The sequence below is a fragment of the Rhinolophus sinicus genome, linkage group LG10, assembly GCF_036562045.2.
Source record: "Rhinolophus sinicus isolate RSC01 linkage group LG10, ASM3656204v1, whole genome shotgun sequence".
NCBI lineage: Eukaryota > Metazoa > Chordata > Mammalia > Chiroptera > Rhinolophidae > Rhinolophus > Rhinolophus sinicus.
Genome location: NC_133759.1, coordinates 51,644,359 through 51,665,344, shown reverse-complemented (window position 1 = coordinate 51,665,344; position 20,986 = coordinate 51,644,359). Strand labels below are relative to the sequence as shown.

The window sequence follows — 20,986 nt, the reverse complement described above, 5'->3', positions numbered from 1 at the left end:
ATTTACTTATTTTGTTAAATCCTAAAATACACATAAACAGTTGTAAAATTGCTGACTCACAACACTATGAAAAACAAACCTATCCACTGTGGTTCAATATTTTTTTATAAGTGTTTGTACTTACTTTGAAGGTATATAGCAAAATACTGTGTTCAAAAGTTACAATTAGGTTCATTTCTTTCTGTTTGTTTTTAATTTTGAGTTTCTTCTGCCACCCCAATTCTTACTGATTTTCTTTTATTTTGGGGCATGTGAAACAATAGCATGGTTTAAAAGTCAAAACTATAACAAAACATGTACTCCCATCCCTTCCTTCTACCCTGTTCCCCCCCGAATCCCCTCGTACTTTCTACCCATTCCAACCCATTCCCTTTATATAAACAATCTCATTAATTTCTGGTTTATTTTAACTGTGTTAATTTTTCGTAAAGGAACCTATGTTTTATTTCCCTTTTATCTTACACAAAATGCATCATACCATAAATATTCTTTTGCATTTTGTTTATCCTAGAAATCACTCCATATCAGTTCATAGAGGTCTTCTTCATTCTTTTTTCTCCAGCTTTGTTGAGATGTAATTGACATACGACATTAAATTTAAGGTGCACAATGCATTGATTTAATTTCCTCATTGTTTTCTTATTGCTACACAGAACACCAGTGTGTGGATGTATAATAATTTATTCAGCCATGCTCAAATGCTTCCCATATTTTGCTGCAATGAATAACCTTGTATATGTGTGTTTTCCTATTGTTGGCAATGTGTTTTCAATTTCAAAAAGTGGGACTTCTGGGTCAATGTGCAGTTTGTTAGATTTGCAAAATTTCTCTCCATGAGGGCTGTGCCAGTTTGCCTTCCTACTCACAGGTTTTGAGAGTAGTTGCTTCCCCATTGTATCACCACAGAATGTGGGGGTCATAATTTTATTTTTTGTCAGGTGAAAAATGGTATTGCAGGGTACTTTAAATTTGCTTTCTCTAATTATAAGAGAGATTAAAAATCTTTTCATACATTGAAGGGCCATTTTAATAATATTTTTATTGTGAAATGCTGGTTCATCTTTTGCCTCTTTTCCTATTGGTTTTTGTTCTTATTTTCCCCTAACTTAAAAAAATTGAAAAATACACATAGCATAAAATTTATCATCTTAAACATTTTAAAGTGTACGGTTTAGTGGTGTTATGTATTTGCACATTGTTGTGCAACCAATCTCCAGAACTTCTTCATCTTGCAAAACTGAATCTTAAACTCATTAAATAATAACCTCCCTTTCCCTTCTCCCTCGGTCCCAGGCAACTACCATTCTATTTTCTGTTTCTATGAATTTGATTACTCTAGATACTTCATATAAATGGAATCTTATACTATCTTGTAGCGTAATGTACTCAAGTTTCATCCATCCCCTAAAATTTTAAGCATTCTTTACACTTTGAGATATATGTTACAAATATTTTCTCCCAGGTTGTCAGTTGTCTTTTGACCTTTATATTATGACTTTTGCCATGCAAACATTTTTATTTTTATGCAGTCAGAATTTGTCAATCATTTTTTTCTATTTGTACATGGAATTTGAAACATAGAAAGTTTTTAGAGACACTCAAGTTATAGAATAATTAATTTTTTTCTAGTCTTTGATAGTTTCATTGTTTAACTTACATTCCTGAACTATTTGGTATTTATTCTTATGTATAGTGGAAGGTATTGATTAAATTTTTCTTTTCTTTTTCCAAATGACTAATGAGTTGTCCCAGAACTATTCATTAAAACCTTTATCTTTGGGCTGGCCTGGTGGCTCAGGCGGTTAGAGCTCCATGCTCCTAATTCCGAAGGCTGCCGGTTCGATTCCCACATGGGCCAGTGGGCTCTCAACCACAAGGTTGCCAGTTCAATTCCTCGAGTCCCACAAGGGATGGTGGGCTCCGCCCCCTGCAACTAAGATTGAACACAGCACCTTGAGCTGAGCTGCCTCCCGGATGGCTCAGTTGGTTGGAGCGCGAGCTGTCAACCACAAGGTTACCAGTTCGATTCCTCGACTCCCGCAAGGGATGGTGGGCTGTGCCCCTGCAACTAGAAAACGGCAACTGGACCTGGAGCTGAGCTGCGCCCTCCACGACTAAGACTGAAAGGACAACTTGAAGCTGAACGGCACCCTCCACAACTAAGATTGAAAGGACAACAACTTGACTTTAAAAAAAGTTCTGGCAGTACACACTGTTCCCCAATAAAGTCCTGTTCCCTTTCCCCAATAAAACCTTAAAAAAAAAATAAACCTTCATTTTTGCTTTAGTGATTTGAGATGCCACATTTGTCAAGTACATAGACATTTTCCTATGTATTAGATCTATTCTGGACTTTCTATTTTTTTCTACTGATCTGTTTATTCATGCACTCATACCACACTGTTCTAATTAGGGAAGCTTTATAATATATATATTGTTTTTACCTAATTTTTTTTCTTTATTGGGGAATATTGGGGAAAAGTGTTTCTCCAGGGCCCAGCAGCTCCAAGTTGTTGTCCTTCAATCTAGTTGTGGAGGGCGCAGCTCAGCTCCAAGTCCAGTCACTGTTTTCAATCTTAGTTGCAGAGGGTACAGCCCACCAACCTATGCAGGAATTGAACCGACAACCTTGTTATTGAGAGCTCGTGCTCTAACCAACTGAGCCATCTGGCCGCCCCTCTGGCAGCTCAGCAGCAGCTCATTGTCTTCAGTCTAGTTGTGGAGGGTGCAGCTCATTGGCCCACGTGGGAATCAAACTGGCAACCCTGTTGTTCAGAGCTTGTGCTCTAACCAACTGAGCCATCCGGCTGCCCCCATAGTATATTTTAATGTCTTCTAGGGCTAGTCCTCCCTTGTAGATTTTTCTTTCTCAGGGATTTCTTGGCTATTCTCACATATTTATTTTTCCACATGAACTTTATGCTCACCTTGTCTAGTTCCATGAAAACATACATAGATGTTTTTATTAGCATTGCATTAAATTAATTTTGGTACAAACTGAAATTTTCATGATGTAAAAATGTCTTTACCGAGATCAAGTGTTATCTTTTCCATTTGTTCATGTCTATTTTTTTGAACTACTCATTGTTATAGAATTTATGAAATTATATTGTATTGCTTTGTACAAGAATATAATCTCCAAGAGAGCAGGGCTCTTTGTTTTGTTTATTACTATGTCCTCAGCATTTGGAACAATGTCTGAATATATAGTGAATTAATGAATATTGTTGAATGAAGGAAGTTAGAAAAAGGATCTTTGTTTTGCCTTGAGAAAGTGAAAAGTATATTAAGAACATTAATTAGGTGAGAACTCATAAATAAACAATAATATAAAATGGTATTTTTGTAGATAGTACTTTTGGGTAAAATGTTTTTATTATGAAAATATGTTATTTTGCAGGATATTTTTATTTTGAAAAAATGTCCTGAGAAGACAGAGTTCAGGAGTTACATTGAAATATACACCATTTTAGAACATTTAATTTTTTCTTATTACATTCTCAGTTCAACTATATTTACATGAAGCAATGTGTAGAAAGTAGTCCTATAGTACCTATTCAGCAGGAATGGCTGGATCATATGTTAATGTTGATACCTGAGCCTTTAAAGGAAGGGAAAGAAAGAGAAGAACTTGTTGAAAGTCTCATAAATGAGGTATCAAGTGACTTTGAAAAAAGCATGAGGAGATATATGGGTAAGTAGCATATAACACATGCCAAGCTTCTTTTACCTTTGCTCCCTTGCCCCTCCTAATCAAAGGTAATGAATGTTATATATTTAGTTATATGTATTTCTAGGATATTATTTTTATTTAAAGTGTTTATTTTGAGCCTATAACCTAGTCAAAATATTTGTAATTCAAGGCATTTTTTTGTAATTTTTTATATGCCTGTTAGCTAAATAGCTTTTTGATTTTTCCCTTTTTGCTATACTGTTTTTGCTATACTGTTTACTGGATTGTAAGCTAAATTAATGGATTTGGGAGATTTATTAGGGATTTAATCTTTGCAGTTTTTATTGGAATAAATTTTCTTAAGTGGCTATGCCAGTGACCTTTGAGTAGACAGAAAGTGAAAAACTGAGAACTTACTGAAGCTTTATTGTGTCTGAATTCACCTCCAAAGTAAAGTCAAAATAGTACAAAGAGCTTGATTTTGTTTTACACTAATTTTAATGCTTAGTAAACTATATCATCCAATATCAAAAGTTAGAAACTTGGACTTGAGTAGGTCTTGCAAGGATTTTCAAGTATTAATACATTAATGTATTTTAGTGAAGAGTGTTCTCATGAAACCTCCGGTTAAATGGCTTGAAGATGAAGGAGGCCCTTTGCCTGAATCTCCTGTGTGAGTAAATTATTTTAAAAATTGTACTGCACCGAGGTTTTGATAACAGATTGACAATCAACTGATCTTACATTTAAGTTTTCTAAAACTGTGAAACTCAAAGATATTTTGAATACCTAAAAAAAAGTTACATCCCCCCCCCCCCCCGAGGTATCCTCTACACTGTACTCGTCCGGTTGTCGCTTACACAATTAGAGGAACCTATACGGATGTATAGCTCAACGTGGCCTTAAGTAAGCTTTGGTGTATGCCAGATAGATTTCTCCATCCTTCCTCCTGTATCCTAAGAACTGTGTTCGTTTATCTCTACCCAAGGTACCTCAGCTGGAGCACAGTGGACATTAGCAGAGCCCTTCCTTACCCACAAATGATCTTTATTCTCTGTATGGTGCTTACCAGAGGGGAAGGGTGTGAAGGGAGGGAAGAGGGTAAAAGGGGTCAAATACGTATATGTGACAGAAGGAGATAAGATTTAGGGTGGTGAGCCCATAATGGAATATGCAGATGTTGTGTTATAAAGTTGTACATCTGAAACTTCATATGTTATTAACCAATGTTACTCCAATAAATTTAATTTAAAAAGATTTTCTTAAATGATCCCTGTTTTCTCTGAAGATAATGAATGCACTTTCAAGATCTTGATGTATTTTTATTACCTACATATCTCATAAGGCTCTCATTGTTGATCATATTTCCCTTTTCTCAATCTCCAGTCTTCTCACTTTAATACTAATTTTATGTCATAAATATTATTTCCTAAAATTTAGAGTATATTGTTTGAATCCTGTTTGATATGGTGTATTGCTTTTCCAGAGGCCTGGATTATTCTAACCCTTGGCATTCTAGCTATCTGCAGACAAGAAGTAAAATATTAGCTAATTTGCACATTGTTCATCCAATTATGAACATGTTACTGAACATTGGTTATACGACATTTTCTAATACAGTTTTGCTGGACCTAACAGGAATTAGGTAAAATCCATGTTTATTAATTAACATTTAAAATTTGAATGTCTCCTGTTTGAGTCTTTATATTTTGACTATATAATTTTTAAAACTGATTGATAAATCTTCAGAACTTTTCTTTAGATTAAAAACATTTTTAAATTTCTCTTATTTGTTTCAACAATTGTGTACCAAGACCAATATTTACTTTAAAGTCATTTTCATTTTTCTCATAAATAGAGCTAAAGGCCCAATGGATTGTGAATCACTGAAAAATGATCTATCAATACAAATTAGAAAGGCAGAAGAGAAAATAATGAACACATGGTATCCAAAGGTTATAAATCTTTTTATCAAGAAAGAAGCACTAGAAGGTATTAAACATGAAAAACTGGATGCATTTTATAACTGTGTTTCCACACTTATGTCAAATCAGGTAAATATGTTTTACATATTTTAAATGATAATTTATTAAAATTAGTTTAGTGTTTTAAATAAAATTCTATTTAGACATAGTGCTAAGTAATTATTTTGAAATAAATTATGAAAAACATTTTTACTGTAATTTTATTTAAATAAATTTAGCAGGAAAATGCTTCATTTCTGAAGCAATCTAAAATGAGAGTAAAAAGTCTAGAAGTATGTGTCAATATTATGAGTGATTACTGGGCTCATGCTTAAAGGGTATAAGCTAATTATATAGCTTTATTGGAGTATATTAACAAGAGGACTACCCTAGCAAACATATTTTTGAACTTATGAAATTCCAAGTTGATTCTCATTTTGTTCTCAGTAAAATCTTGGTTCCAAATGATATAGATCATTTTTAAATTTCAAACAAAATATTAATTTTATGAAAATGATGCAAATTTTCATTATTATAGAAATATAATTCTATAAAAATAGTTTTTAATAAAAACTTTCCGTTGTGGTAAAGATCTCCAAAGCTTCCATGAATTTTGCAATGTTAACAATTTAACAAAAATTTGTTAAATTGTTAACAAAAAATTAACAATTTTGCAATTGCTGAAAGGATAATATATAGATTATATATATATAGATTATATATATTTAATGTCTAGTATGTAACACTGTGACTAATATACATGATGTTCTTTCTGGCTTTATCTCCTTAAGAGAACTATGATTACTTGATAAGAAATAAAGAGATGAGGAATATTTTGAAGAGCATTTAGAACTATGTTTGTCTACTTGGTTAAATTTCCAATAGTTGGTTCATTATAAGAATGCCTTATTCATACATTGGTAACTTATTATGCATATTTGTAAGTGCTGGTGGCTTCACTCTCAACTAACTAATGGTGTGCTGGAAATCTGGTGCTCCAGAAAGAAAAAAAAAGACAACAAATAATAACAACCCTGATTTGTAGTGTTTACCAGTTTCCATGGTGTAAATATTCCCACTATGGTGATTTTCAAGCATCCAAGGGTTTAGTAACTGGCTCACAAAATTTTTGAGTATTCAACAATTGGCTCTTGTGACACAAGAAAAGCTAGCTCTAACATACCATTGTCCCTCACCCCATGTGCATGTCACCCCGCGACACACTCACCCTCAGGTGTCAGGCCTCCCCTCCCCTCAGTCTTTTACCATGTTATTTTTTCTTCTGGAATGTTTGTGTACCAGGGACAAAATTACTGAAGAATGTGGAAGATTCTGAATTGCTATTTTAAGATTGTTGATATTCTATAAAACAATTAAAGTTTGCAATATTGTTCTATTTATCGTTTTAGACTACATTTATTAAGAACATTGTGCTGAAGATAATTTTCAAGACTAAATGGATTGATAGAATTACTTAATTACAGGCAATAAGTTCACTGATTTTAGTTAAAGGTTGAATTTGTACTTGCTAAAGTTATAATGTAATTTATAATATCATGCAGCTAAAGGATCTCTTAAAGAGAACTGTAGAAGGATTTGTTAAACTCTTTGACCAAGAAGATCAACAAGGGCTGCCAATATTTAAGATGGAATTGACATTAGATGAAGAGAAAATGGAATTTTATCCTACCTTTCAAGATTTGGAAGATGTTGTTTTAGGTTTGGTAGAGCGAATAGCTGAAGCGCTACAGGTATTATTTCATCCTTATCCATTGGATTTCTTTATATGGCTCTTTTTCAGAATTTTAAATTGAATTGAAGATCTATAAAGTATTTATGTACATAAAATGTTAAAAATATTTGTTTCATTTCCATCCTCCAAGTTATTTTATGTTAAAAAGTGCTTTCTTTTTGAGAAAGTCTCCTGGCTGAAGATGACGTCTTCCTTTTAGAAGTTTTATTGTAGTTATGATATTTTTGTACATGTCTCATCTTCCCTACTGAGTTGTGAGCTTCTTAAATACGAGATCCAAGTTGTGTATATTCTTTCTAGAACTTTCTAGTATAATCATTTCGACATTATAGTTACTCAATAAATGTTTGTTGAATGATAGAAAACTAATCCAATTTAAGTTTTATATTAGATTACAAAGTATACAACTTTAAATCATTATTTTGCATTGTTATCTTTTCTTGGCCCACTGAAATCTGAAAAGAATGTTCAAGAATATAGTGTAAGATATACATATAGACCAATTGCAGATATTTATTTTATAAATTGTAATTTTTATTTCTGTTAAGACTGTCCAAACAGTATCCTCTTGGCTATCAGGAACTTCAACACCTGTAAATCTTGACACAGAACTTCCTGAACACGTGTTACAGTGGGCTCTTAATACGCTGAAAGTGGCAATACATTGTAACTTAGAAGGTGCAAGAAAACATTATGAGGCTTATGGTAAATATGACATATAATATTATACTTTTATCATAAAAGAATGAGATCTTATTTTTACTACAATTTGGTGAAATATTTCATTATCTGGGTTGTCATAAAAGAGCAGGGAGAGCCAAAAGTGACCATAGACATGGCTTTTGGCAGAGTCAAGGATCAAACCAAAGACACTTGAATTTTGCTGTCCAGTCCAAAGGGTGAATATTAACTGGAACAGGGTGATAAAGTCAAAAGGCAGAAAGAAGAGATGTTGGAATAAGGAGAATGCTAAATTGAGGGTGAAAGTAATGTAATTTCTAAGAATAGTTTTGAAGAGCCTGCACCTCAATTTTATAGTCTTCTCAAGTGTGTATGGGGTCAGAATAGATAGATGTTATTTGACATTCTCTTAACCAAAACCTCTAATTAACTGGCTTATTTGTACCTCTAAGTTATTTAAAGATCATTCCATATCCTATTATCTTTATTTTAAAACATCTGTGTTTAACCTAGTTTGCTTGTTAAGTCTATTTTACTTTATTCTATCTATTCCTATAATATATATTAATACTCTATTAATAATGATATTTATTGAATAAGCTACTCCATTCCATGACCATATTAAAAAAGCACTTGATTTTTTAGAAGGGTATTTTTGAGATTTAAATCAGATTATTAATTTTCAGTTGAAAAATATAATTGGCTCTTTGATGGGACTGCAGATGAGTTCATAGAGACTTTTCAGGCAGAAGATCATACTTTTGATGAATACACAGAGGTAAGTGGTAATTGTGTTTTTCATTAATGCCTTTTGAATTTCTTTTTAAAATTATGATGCTTTTATTCAGGAAAATAAGTGCTTCAATTAAAGTTAATAAGATTTCTTATTCAAAATATTTTAGTAAACTTACAGGTTCCCATCATAATTTCTTTAGTCATTCATTTACTCATTTATTGATTCAACAAAAATTTCTTGATCACATTCAGACACCTAGCAAGATTTTTGTCATACAAAAATCAGTAATATATTAATATTGCTCTCAGGAGCTTATATTTGGCCTGGAAGCCAGACATAGACATAACTATAATATATTGAGATAAGTACTAGAATAGAGAGATGGGCAAAGTGTTGTGGAAGCATAGAAGAGGGAATGTTTTTGGTTTGGGAAATTGGTGAAGGTTTCTTGAAGAAGTGAAAAGTGAGCTAGGCTTTGAAGTAGATGTTTATAAGTGGATTTAGAATATAAAATTGGTAAAGTAAGTTAAAGCTACGTGGGAAAAGTTTTTACTCAAGTTTGTCCTTTGTTTTAAATTTGCATTTTCCTAATGACTGATGATGTTGATCATATTTTGTTATTTTCCATCTGTTATCTTTTTAAAACTAAGGTGTCTGTCCTAATAATTTGCACATTTTAAATTGGGGTTTTCAATTCATATCATTAAATAATAGATTTATTTTATTGTGCTATATAATTATAAAAATTCTTATTATTGAGTTTTAAGAGGTCTTTATATATTTTGGATAAAAGTCTTTTATCTGAAATATATTTTGCAAATATTTTCTCGCAGTATGTGCCTTGAGATTTTATTTTTGTAACCATGTCTTTCAAGCTGGGTGGGGCAGGGTCTCAATTCACCCGGGGGTGGCAAATGAATGGCATTAGCCAGCTTGATGGAGACCCAGATATGGCGGCCATCTACATCTGCCGGCTGGGAAGGGGGAAGGCTCAACGAGAACACAATGGCCTCCACCAGCTTTTCCCTCTGGGAGAAAGCTGCCCCTCCAGCCCTGTCCTGAAGCCAGACAACTCAGTTCCCCACCATATGTCCCTGCCACCTCTCCAGCTGCTGCCCCAGCACTGGAGCTCAGAGCCAGTGATTCTGTTGGTAAGTCCATATGTGGTCCCTTTAAGAGGAGTGCCTGGGAATGTAGCCGCCCTCCAGCTCACTCACTCACAATCTCCGCTGGTTTTCATGACCAGAAATTATGGGGACTTCTCTCCCCAACACTGGAAACCTGGATTGGGTGGGGGCTGGAACCCTTTGCTCCTGTGCGAGAGACCGACACAGCTGAGGTATCCCTCCTGAATTTTAATGGTCACACGCTGGTGTGGGACACAGCAGTTTTGTCTCTGCCCCTCCTACCAGTCTCAAGGAGGCTTCCTCTGCATGTCCTTAGTTGTAGGGCTTCAGTTCAGCAAGATTTCAGGTGATTCTCAGTGATGGTTGTTTTGTAGTTTAGTTGTAATTTTGATGTGGTCACAAGAGAAGGTAAGCACAGAATTTACTGTGCCATCTTGAATGGAACCCTACTTTCTAAATATTTTAAAATGTGGAGGTATTATAAGTGGAATGGCTTTCTTAACTTCATTTTTGGATTGTTCATTGTTAATATCTAGAAATACAACTTATTTCTGTATATTGATCTTCTCTCTTGCAATCTTGCTGAACTTGTATAATTCTCAGTTTTATGTGTATATGTGTACAAATTGCTTAGTATTTTCTATACACAATATATTATTTGTAAATAGAGATTCTCTTCCTCCTTTTCAATATGGATGTCTTTTATATATTTATCTTGCCTAATATCCCTGGCTAGTACAATGTTGAGTACAAGTGGTGAGAGTGGATATCTTTATCTTGCTCTAGATCTTAGAGGGAAAGCATTAGTTTTGTAAATCACTAAGTATAATGTTAGTTGCAGATTTTTTTCATAGGTATTCCTTATCAAGTTGAAGACAGTATCTTCTCTTCCTAGTTTGTTGTATTACCATGAAAGAATGTTGAATTTTACTAAATGCTTCATCTGCATCTATTGAGATGATTATATACTTTACTAATATGCATACTTTTACCTTATTTCATTTTTATGTGTTTATAAAACTATATTATGAATTCATAAATGCATTATTGCTGTCACAAAACCAGATATGGTATAGTTTCTTTAATTTATATTTTACCATACATTTCAATATAATGCTATGCAGAAAATAGCCACAGTAAATGTGTGAGCTAACAGCTAAATTTTTTGTGGTCTTGGCTATAACTTGTACTATCTATAACCTCTAAATCTCTAGGCCAAGCATATGTTTCATTGGGTTTTTCTGTGATTCTTCCCTTAGGTCTAGTATTTTCTGTGAAATTTTCTAGACTATTATAATTTCTGGACGGTTTATGTAACTGTTTAAAAATTTACTTTTAGGCACAGTTAATCCAGTCCTGGAGTTTTTTGTCAGTTGTTTATATACTGTAATTTTGGTCAATATACCTATTCGGGGGAAATAAAAAAATTAGGAACGATTACATGTATGTAGATGAAATGATATCATTCTTGGGATTTGTGTAAAAATAAAATAGGACAGGAGAGAGGCTAGGGGTATAGAGAAAAAAATATTGGCCATGATTTTGTAAGTGTTGAAGCTGGATGGATGATGGGTACATTTTGCCAATTTTTATATGTTTAAAATATTCAATTAAAAAGTGTAATATATTGTGAAATATAACACAATACAGAAAAGCATGTAAAGCATATAGGTGCAGACTTATAGGTAATTATAACCTAATAGCTACCTAGATTAATAATTGGAACTTTGCAGCACTCCAGAAACCACCCACCTGCCTTTCCCCAATGATAACCTTCTCCCTTATTTATTGTTAATTATTATCCTGATATTTCTTGCTATTCTTTATAGTTTTACCACCTATATATGCATCCTTAGATAATATAGTTTAGTTTTATCCATGGTAAGTTTATATGAAAGATATCATATGTATTCTTTTTTTTCTCATCATTGTAAAATTCCTCCATATTTTGCATATAATCAGTTTATCACAGCATAACATTCCCTTGTATTAATATGCCATCCTGTGTACTGTAGTGGACATTTGTATTGTTTCCAGTGTGCCATATTTTTTTTGATCCAGCCCATTTTCTTTTCTATATCTGTTAGTTACATTGCAGAAAAACTGGATGATGGTACTTGAGAGTAAGAAAACATCTATCCTCCCTTTTCTAGTGCCATAAGTTCTATCTACTCTCTATTTGGTATATTTCCTACCAAGAACCAAGCAGACTCTTAGTGTAGTCTTTGAATTAATTAATATCCTTGGCTCCCTTAAACATTGAAAACTGGAGACTATGGAAAAATATAGTCTTGAGAGAGAAGGAAATAAAGGGAAAGTCTCCTTAAGGAAAAATAAAAGAAATGGGCCTTTTGATGGAGGGTGGAGATGGGGTAAGAAGGTAGAGAGGCAACCCTAAAGATGTATTGTGAAATTAAGTCAAAGTTGCCCAAAGTTGGTAGGTATATTTTACTTCCACAAAATGAAGTGTAACTTGTGAGGTTTACTACTTTAATTTTAATAAATTATCCCAGTGTCTGGGTATTAAGAAGTTGTATACATTTCAATATCTTAGATCTTTGGTAGTGGCAGAACACAACATTTCTTTCCTGGATTATTGTGACCAAAACCAAAAAGCTCCTTATATTTCTTTTTCTGAAGATTCAATTAGAACCTTCAGTGAGGCATTACTAATGACACAAGCAAGTATTTGTCAGCTACGCAAATTGCCACATGATACAAATTTGTTTCTAAACAGAGATGAGTTCACTTTGGGGATAGGTTTTTTTTTTTATAGTTACTGAGGGAAATTTCACCTTCTGGAATGTACAGATATTGATGCTGTAATGGCACTGTATTAGATACTTACTGGTAGATTGAAAAATTCCTTAGTGAAAGGAGAGATGAAACAAAGATTTATGCAAAAAAGGGAAAAATTTTAGTCATTTAGCAAAAGAAATGAGTTTGCATTCATATTATATAATTAAGAATTTCACCATAATACAGTACTATAAAATCAGTGATGAATTTAAAAATTCTAAACTTTTTTTTTTTTAGGTTATAGGAAAATTTTTAAATCTTGCTTCAGAAATAATGCTTTTGCCTCAGTGGGTTCATTACCCTATGGTGCATTTGGACTGTGAAGATTTGAAGACAGGCCTAACAAACAAAGCAAGAGCCTTTGCAAACATATTATTAAATGATATAGCTTCAAAACATAGAAAAGAAAATGAATGGTAAGTACAATTAGTTGCTAAACTTAGAATTATAGAGCTAAAGAAATATTTTGCTAATAATTATTGTTTAAAAACAAAAGATTAAAGTATAAATACTTACAACTTTTTCTCCATAGCTGCCTTCTGAGGTTCCTTTGTAATCCTGTTGGTGTGGTTTCTATTTTGTTTAATATTGTTTGAAACTAGTTTTGAGGCAACCCAGGATTTTTAAAAAAAGAAATTGAAATAAACTAGTGTTTGGATACAGGTTGCATGAAAATGGAAAGACTAAAGAATTTCATTAATATTGGGAATATCTGCAATCATTTCTGACCCCAATACTTATGTGTTGTGTCACCTGGCTTATTTTTCTCATCTGTAAAATGGAGACAGTAATGCTTTGCAGGGTGGCTATAAAATTGAATACACTTGTGGTCTGCTATGCTAGCTGAATGTGTTTTGCCAATGTATTTTACTTGTGTCACACTGCATTTTATTTTGTTAAACAAATTTTCAATATGCTATCCAAATTTTAACATTAGATTACACACACACACACACACACACACACACACGCACACCCCTCCCGCCCCAACTGATCTCTTACTTTTCTTGAAATACTGGGAAAACCCTGCCTTGCTGGGCTGGGCCTGCCACGGTAACCGGTAACCAGAGTTGAAAAGCAGTTTCCCTTTTTGACAAGGAGTGTGCCCTCTGGTATGTTTACCCAGTGCTTAAGCAACTCATCATTCAACTCATCTGACTCTTTTGTTACCTGTCTGGCCAAAGGAATCTTAATTTGTAACTTTTGTAAAGATTAAAACTAATATATATATATAGATATATATATATAGATATAATGTATACATATCTATCTATATATATATACTCGTATAAAACACCCTAACAGTGCCTGAACATGGTGCTCAATAAATGTTAGCTATAAAATAATAAATAAATAAATATTAGTTATTGTGTTTATTTTCCCAGAAGCAATGTAAGAAAATTACGTGCTTTGGAATCAGAAAAACCTGCATTTGAATCCTGGCTCTTCCACAAACTAGTTTCGTAATTCTAGGCAAATTACTGTCACAGAGCCTCAGTTTAGTACTGTGTCAGCTATGAAAAAAATACCCTCCTTGAAGAACTAATGTTAGGATCACAGATAACATTTGCAATGCATCTAGCACCATGCTTTGCATAGAATAGGCACCCAATAAAGGGACCTATCACAGCAATATTTTTAAATGAATAAAAAAATATGACTGTCAGAAGTCAAGTATTTATCAGACATACTTTGTACAAAATTATACTGCACAAAAGATATCAAAGATGGTAAAGTATTAGATTATCCATTTCTAACAATCCTGTTGAGTAATGACAATGCCATAGTTATTCTAAAGTGATTTATGTTTAATATTACTTTTTTTGGTATTTATTTTTTTATATCTGTGACTTTTCTGAAAAGTTCTATTCCAACAAAATAATTGTATCTTGTTATAAACCCATGACATAAGAGCAGCTGAAAAGTTTACCTAGTGCATTCTTTAATTCCTTCCTATTTAAATTCCATATTTGAGATAAGTGACATGAAAAGGAGGAAATGTGTGCTACTAAGTACAATTTATTAAATAAATTAATAATCTTTAAAGAGCAATTTGCTTACTTCGCAGTTCAGTTTAATCTGCTTGAGCTGCCATGTTCTCATTTTGTTTGCCTCCTTTTCTTCTGCTGCAGTCTTTCCCCAAGACACTCGGATTCTTCTCTAGCAGAAGAAAGCACCCTCAGTAGGATCATTCATCTTTTTTGCATTATCCATGTTAATACATACTCCTAAATTTTTGATAATCAAGAATTAGCTATCAAACCCTACGTGATCTGAATCCTGCTTGCCTCTCCAGCTTCATTTTATGTCCTCTACTTGACATTCATGCTAGCCTGCTTGCCGTTCCTAAAATATGCCAAGCTTGTTGCTACCTCAGGCTTTTGTCCTTGCTATTTTTTTGTTCTTGGAAGTTTTTTCCTGATATTTGTATGACTTACTGTTTTCTTTTCTTACCTTGAATATCACCTCCCTGAAGAGGCCTTCCTTGGCCATTCTGTATAAAATGACCCTTTCTCTACACTCCATCATCCTTTATCACTTTACCTTGCTTTATTTTTCTTCATAGCATTTTTACTACCTCACGTTGTGTGATGTATTTATGTGCTTTTGTTTCTCAGCTTGAATGTAAGCTTTATAAGGGAAGGCACTTGATCTGTTTGCTGCCATATCTCCATTGCTTAGAACTTTGCTTAGCGTATTGTAGATACTCAATTATTTATTAAATGAATGAATGACAAGGTATAATTACCACACAATAGAAATAAAATACCTACATGAACTAAATTTATTTTTAAAACCACTTACCTCATTTATACTTTGTTTTTGCACGAGGTTTTTCTGATATCGGCATGACAATACAGATATTGCAAAGCACAAGGAATAAGTTCTATAGAGTGTATATTTAGTTGAAGGATGGCTATAGGATGTTTATACTTATATATATAAGATACTCTAAGAGAATTGTAGACTTTAAAAAATGTGTACAGAGGTTTGATCTTTTTACCGGCTATACTGCCATTATTCACAAGAGGCACTAATAATAACTAATGATTATACTAACAATTATAGTTACCAGTAAATGATAGTGTGCTGTGCTATGTATTTGCCTCTTTTACATTCATTATTGTATTACAACAATCTGCCAAGATGAATGTTAATAATTTTACTTTACAGGTATGGAAACTAAACTCAAAGATTTGCTTAAGTTCACAAAGCTAGTAACAGCTGAGGCAGGACTTGGATTTAGGGCTACCTGATCCAGCGTATATTCTATGTTACACTGCTTATTTGGATATTCAAGAGAGTTGAAGAGATCAGGAAAAAAAATAAATGTACCATAATTTTTACATGAAAATATTACCTTAATTTTATAGATGTATGATGTATGCTGAGTTATATCAGATGTTATGCTTAAATATTTTAACATATCTTAGTGAATTAACCAATTATTTTAAGGATATCACAGTTCCTATTTTATAGTAATCATAATAACACACTTATTGAGTATGGTACAGCATTAATTACCATAACTATAGTAAAGCAAAGTATTATGTCAGTATTTGCAGTGAATTTGAAGCAATTAAAGAGCATGCATTAAAAGTCCCTCAGACAACAGAAGAGATGATGGATCTGATATCTTATGTGGAAAAAGCCCGGACAATAGGAATTCAAGACTTGGTTTTAAGGATCAAGGTATCTTTTAGTTTATGTATTTTAAGTTTTTTAATTGTGAAATATGAGAAACATATGAATGTATAAAACATGTAGTTAAACAAATAGTTAATAATGTAAGCACCTATATTGCCACCACCCAGGTAAAGAAATATGATATTGCCAGCATCCAGAAGTACTCTGCATGTGACATTCTGGTAATAAATTTCTTTAGCTTCTTTTCTGGGAAGCTTTTTATCTCTCTTTCAATTTTAAGTGATAGCCTGGCTGGATAAAGCAATCTAGGTTGTAGGCCTTTGTTTTCCATCACTTTGAGTATCTCCTGCCACTCCCTCCTGGCCTGCAATGTTTCTCTAGAAAAGTCATTTGATAATCTTATAGGAGTTCCCTTATATGTAACCCGCTGTCTTTTTCTTGCTGCTTTTAGGATTCTCTCTTTGTCTTTAACCTTTGCCATTTTAACTATAATGTGTCTTGGTGTGGACCTGATTGGGTTTATCCTGGTTGGAACTCTCTGCACTTTCTGGGCTTGTATGTTGGTTTTCTTCACCAGGTTAGGGAAGTTTTCAGACATTATTACTTCAAATATGTTCTCGATCCCTTGCTCCCTCTCTTCACCTTCTGGTATTCCTATGATGCGCATGTTGTTGCGTCTGGTGTTATCCCAGAGGTCTCTTAAACCACCTTCATTGTTTTTAATTCTTTTTTCTTTTTGTTCCGTTTGGGTGACCTCTGCTAACTTGTCTTCTAAGTCGCTGACTCGATGATCCTCTGCCTCATTTTTCTTGCTGGTAATTCCTTCAAGTGTGTTCTTTATTTCAGTAACTGTATTTTTTAGTTCTAACTGGCTGTTCATTATGATTTCTGTATCCTTCTTTATGTCGTCTCTAAGCTCCTTAAACATTCTTACCATCAGTATTCTGAACTCTGTCTCTGATAGGTTGGTTACCTCTATTTCATTTGGTTCCAATTTTGGAGGTTTCTTCTGTTCTTTTATTTGGGACATGTTTCTTTGTTTCCCCATTCTGGCTGCCTCTCTGTGTTTGCTTCGATGTATTAGGTAGATCCCCTAGGGTTCTTGGTTTTTGCTGGGTTATCTTATGTAGTATGTGTCCTTTATATTTGACTTGCACCACTTCCCTATTCTCCTGTGCGTGTGCTCCAAAGGTGACTTTTGTGTTGTGTGTATTGTCCTGTTAAAGCTGAGCTTTAATTGCTTTTGGCTTGTCAGTAGGTGGGATTGACTCCTAGGCTGACTAGTTGTGAGACTTGGCTCTGCCCACAATGGATGATCTGCTGTGTGAGGGTTGATCGCTCAAATGAGGCTTGGCCCCTATGGGCTCCGGTGCCTGTAGAGAATTCCCTCTGGGTGTGTCACTTGTAGGTCAAACCCGGTAGTACTCTGGTTTGGTCTGGAGTTTGCCTCTGGGTGTGTTGAATCTCTTGAGTTGGGCCCTGGTGTAAGGCAATTTCAGAACAGAGCAAATCACCAAGCTCAACAACAACAAACAAAGAAAAAACCAAATACGTTCACATGTAAAAACAACCGATAACCCACACTCAACACAGGCAAAAATATCAAAAATACAAAAACAAAACAAAACAAAAAAAGCAGCTCCAGTCTTGGCTTAAACCCACCAAGTAATCACCAGGTTGTCCTCTGCTGTACAGAGTCCTCTGCATTTTGTGTAGGCAGAGCCGGTCACCTGGTGCCCAGTGACCCTGGCACTGCAGTTCTAGATGAGTCTGGATGGTAGTTTTTACAAACTCAGTGCAGTTTCTGCTCTTGCCTGCACATATGCGCAACTGAGAGTAGCACCACCAGCCCTGTGCCCAGGTCTCCTGAGTCTTAGGGCACTTCTTCCGTGTGTGTGTGTGTGTGTGTGTGTGTGTGTGTGTGTGTGTGTGTGTGTGTCGGGAGATTTCTGAGCTGCTGATAGCCCAGAGCTGCATTTGCTGCCTACTGCTGATCCCTGGGAGTGTCTCCCCAGTTGTACTTGCCCTGCCCTAGGCAGGCCAGAAAGGGTGGGGGCGGGGGATGGAGGAGTCCTCTCTCTCCCAGCCCAGTAGTGCCACACTCTTCCCGCAGGCCAGAAAGGGTGGGGGCTGGGGCTGGAGGGGTCCTCTCTCTCCCAGCCTAGCAGTGCCACACTCTTCCCAGCCTCTTCCCTGGGTCAGAGCTGCAAGTCAGGTCTTCCCAGATCCTGAGCGCTGCAGCTCCTCTGTAATCTGACACTTACTCAGTTCAGGGCCAGCTTGAGTCTCTGGAAGGGTGGGGATAGGATTGGGAGAGTGGGGGGAGGGGCCCAGGTATGGAGTTTATGTCCTTTGTCCGACCTAGGGCCCAACTGGAGGTCTCAGCTGAGGTTACTGCCTCAAACGCTGCTCTCTTGGCAGGTGAGATCAGCTGTGGGACGCAGGGAAAGAGCCCACCTCCTGGCTCTTGTGGTCTGTTCTGTCCTGGGACTCCCTGCGTCTCCGTGGCTGCAGATGTAGGCCGAAGCTCCACTCCGCTTTCTTCCCTCTTCCCCTGGCTCCCTTCTCTCTTCCCCTGCTCGCCCCAATTTGCCTACCTTCAAGTAATCCTTGTAGGAGTCTCTTAGCTGTTCTGTGTGATGAGCAGAGTCCTTTGCTGGGTGGTAGACGTTCAGTTTGTGGTAAGCTCCGGAGGAGAACTCAAGAAGCCCACCTCGCTGCCGCCATTCCTATGACGTCATTTGCATGTGACTTTCTGATCGGAACTACTATCTCCTTCTCTCCCCTAGAGGTTTCCCCTTGGTTTCTACAGTGATCATATATATTTTTTCCTTAAGTTCCACAAACTACATGTGCATCCTTAAACAACATAGATTAAAATTTTTTTTTCTTTTATTGTTTCTCCATTTAGTATTATACATATGCCTTCTCCAGCACGACTATATACCTATTCACTATATTGTACTCTAATTTTTTGTTTAAAAATGTGAAAGATAACATATACAAACATTGCATAAAAATAAATTGTACAATTTAAAATGTTATAAACACCCATTAATTATCACCCAGGGAAAGAAATAGAACCTAACCAATGCCCCAGAAGCCCATCACAATCTGTCTTTTTCTGGATGTGAACACTGTCCTGACTTTTAATCACTTCCTTGCTCTTCTTTATAGTTTTGTTATCTAAATATGCATTCCTAATCAGTATAGCTAACTTTTTGTCTCATTTTGATTATTATATAAATAGAATCATACTGTTTCTTTTCTTTTGTATCTTGTCAACATTATGTTAGTAATGTTGTTCCTTAACTTTATTTTCATTGCTGTCTAGTAATCCATATTCTGTAACTATACAATATTTATTATTTTAATTTTTTGTTCTGAAATTTGGGTTGTTTCTATTTTGCTATTAATAGCAATGCTGCTGGGAACATTTCTGTACATGTATCCTGGTGCGTATGTTCATGTGTGTCTTCAGGTGTTATAAGATACATTTATTTTCAACCTTACTAGCTAAGGCAAAACTCTTTCCAATTTTATACTCCTATCAGCAGTGTATAACAGTCCTATTATTTTACATCTTTACTCATATTTCCTATTGTGAGATATTGAACATTTTGCCACTTTGTTGGATGGTGGTCACTGTATTTTTAATTTACATTTTCCTGTAAACAGGTGAATTTGAACACTTTTCATATGCTTATTGATCATTTAATGTTCTTCTGTGAACTGCCAGTACATGTCTTTTGCCCACTTTTCTTTTCAATCATTATGTCTTTTTCCTGTTTATTTGTAATAGATTAAAAAAAAAAAATCCATAGCAGGTAAAATATAACAAAAGTTAACATCTTAACCATTTTAAGTATATAATTTAGCGTAATAGTTTTGAATATGTTATTGATAAGTATCCCTTCTTAACCCTGTAATTTAACTTTTTACTGGTGTTTTTGATGAATAGAAGTTACTAATTTTATTTATTTTTAAATAATTTTTTATTTTTCAATTACATTTGACATACAATATTATGTTAGTTTCAGGTGTACAGCATGATTAAACATTTATATAATTTATGAAGTGATCACCTTGATAAATCTAGTGCCCATCTGACACCATACATAGTTATTACAATATTATTAACGATATTCCCTATTCTGTACTTTACATCTCCATGACTTTCATAACTACCAATTTGTACTTCTTAATCCCTTCCCCTTTTTCACCCATGTCCCCAACATCCCTCCCATCTGGCAACTGTCAAAATGTTCTCTCTGTTTCAATGAATTTGTTGCTGTTTTGTTTGTCCATTTATTTTATTTTTCAGATTCCACATATAAGTGAAATCATGTAGTATTTGTCTTTCTGTGTCTAACTTATTTCACTTAGCATAATACCCTCTAAGTTCATCCATGTTGTTGCAGATGGCAAGATTTCATTCTTTTTTATGACTGATTAATATTCCATTATATATATATATATATATATATATATATATATATATATATATGTAATAATTTCTTTATCCGTTCATCTGTTGATGGATACTTGGTTGACTCCATATCTTGGCTATTGTAAGTTCTTAATTTAAATGCAGTCAAGTAGAGC

At 34.5% G+C, this 20,986-nt stretch overlaps 1 protein-coding gene and 1 long non-coding RNA gene across 2 annotated transcripts in view; one reads left to right on the top strand and one right to left on the bottom strand.

Moving 5' to 3' along the window:
- The window catches only part of DNAH12 (dynein axonemal heavy chain 12), a 195,435-nt gene that overhangs the window by 13,527 nt on the left and 160,922 nt on the right, over positions 1–20,986 (top strand). The window contains exons 5-13 of the mRNA XM_074313144.1: positions 3,505–3,694; positions 4,274–4,346; positions 5,160–5,318; positions 5,532–5,727; positions 7,200–7,388; positions 7,939–8,095; positions 8,758–8,849; positions 12,971–13,149; positions 16,291–16,426. Coding sequence (XP_074169245.1) covers positions 3,505–3,694; positions 4,274–4,346; positions 5,160–5,318; positions 5,532–5,727; positions 7,200–7,388; positions 7,939–8,095; positions 8,758–8,849; positions 12,971–13,149; positions 16,291–16,426 — 1,371 coding nt within the window. The remainder of the gene's footprint in view (positions 1–3,504; positions 3,695–4,273; positions 4,347–5,159; positions 5,319–5,531; positions 5,728–7,199; positions 7,389–7,938; positions 8,096–8,757; positions 8,850–12,970; positions 13,150–16,290; positions 16,427–20,986) is intronic.
- On the bottom strand, positions 15,424–19,255 carry LOC141567235 (uncharacterized). The gene is made up of 2 exons (XR_012489716.1): positions 18,979–19,255; positions 15,424–17,860 (listed from the first exon to the last, which is right to left on the bottom strand). It is a non-coding gene; the product is annotated as an uncharacterized LOC141567235 (long non-coding RNA).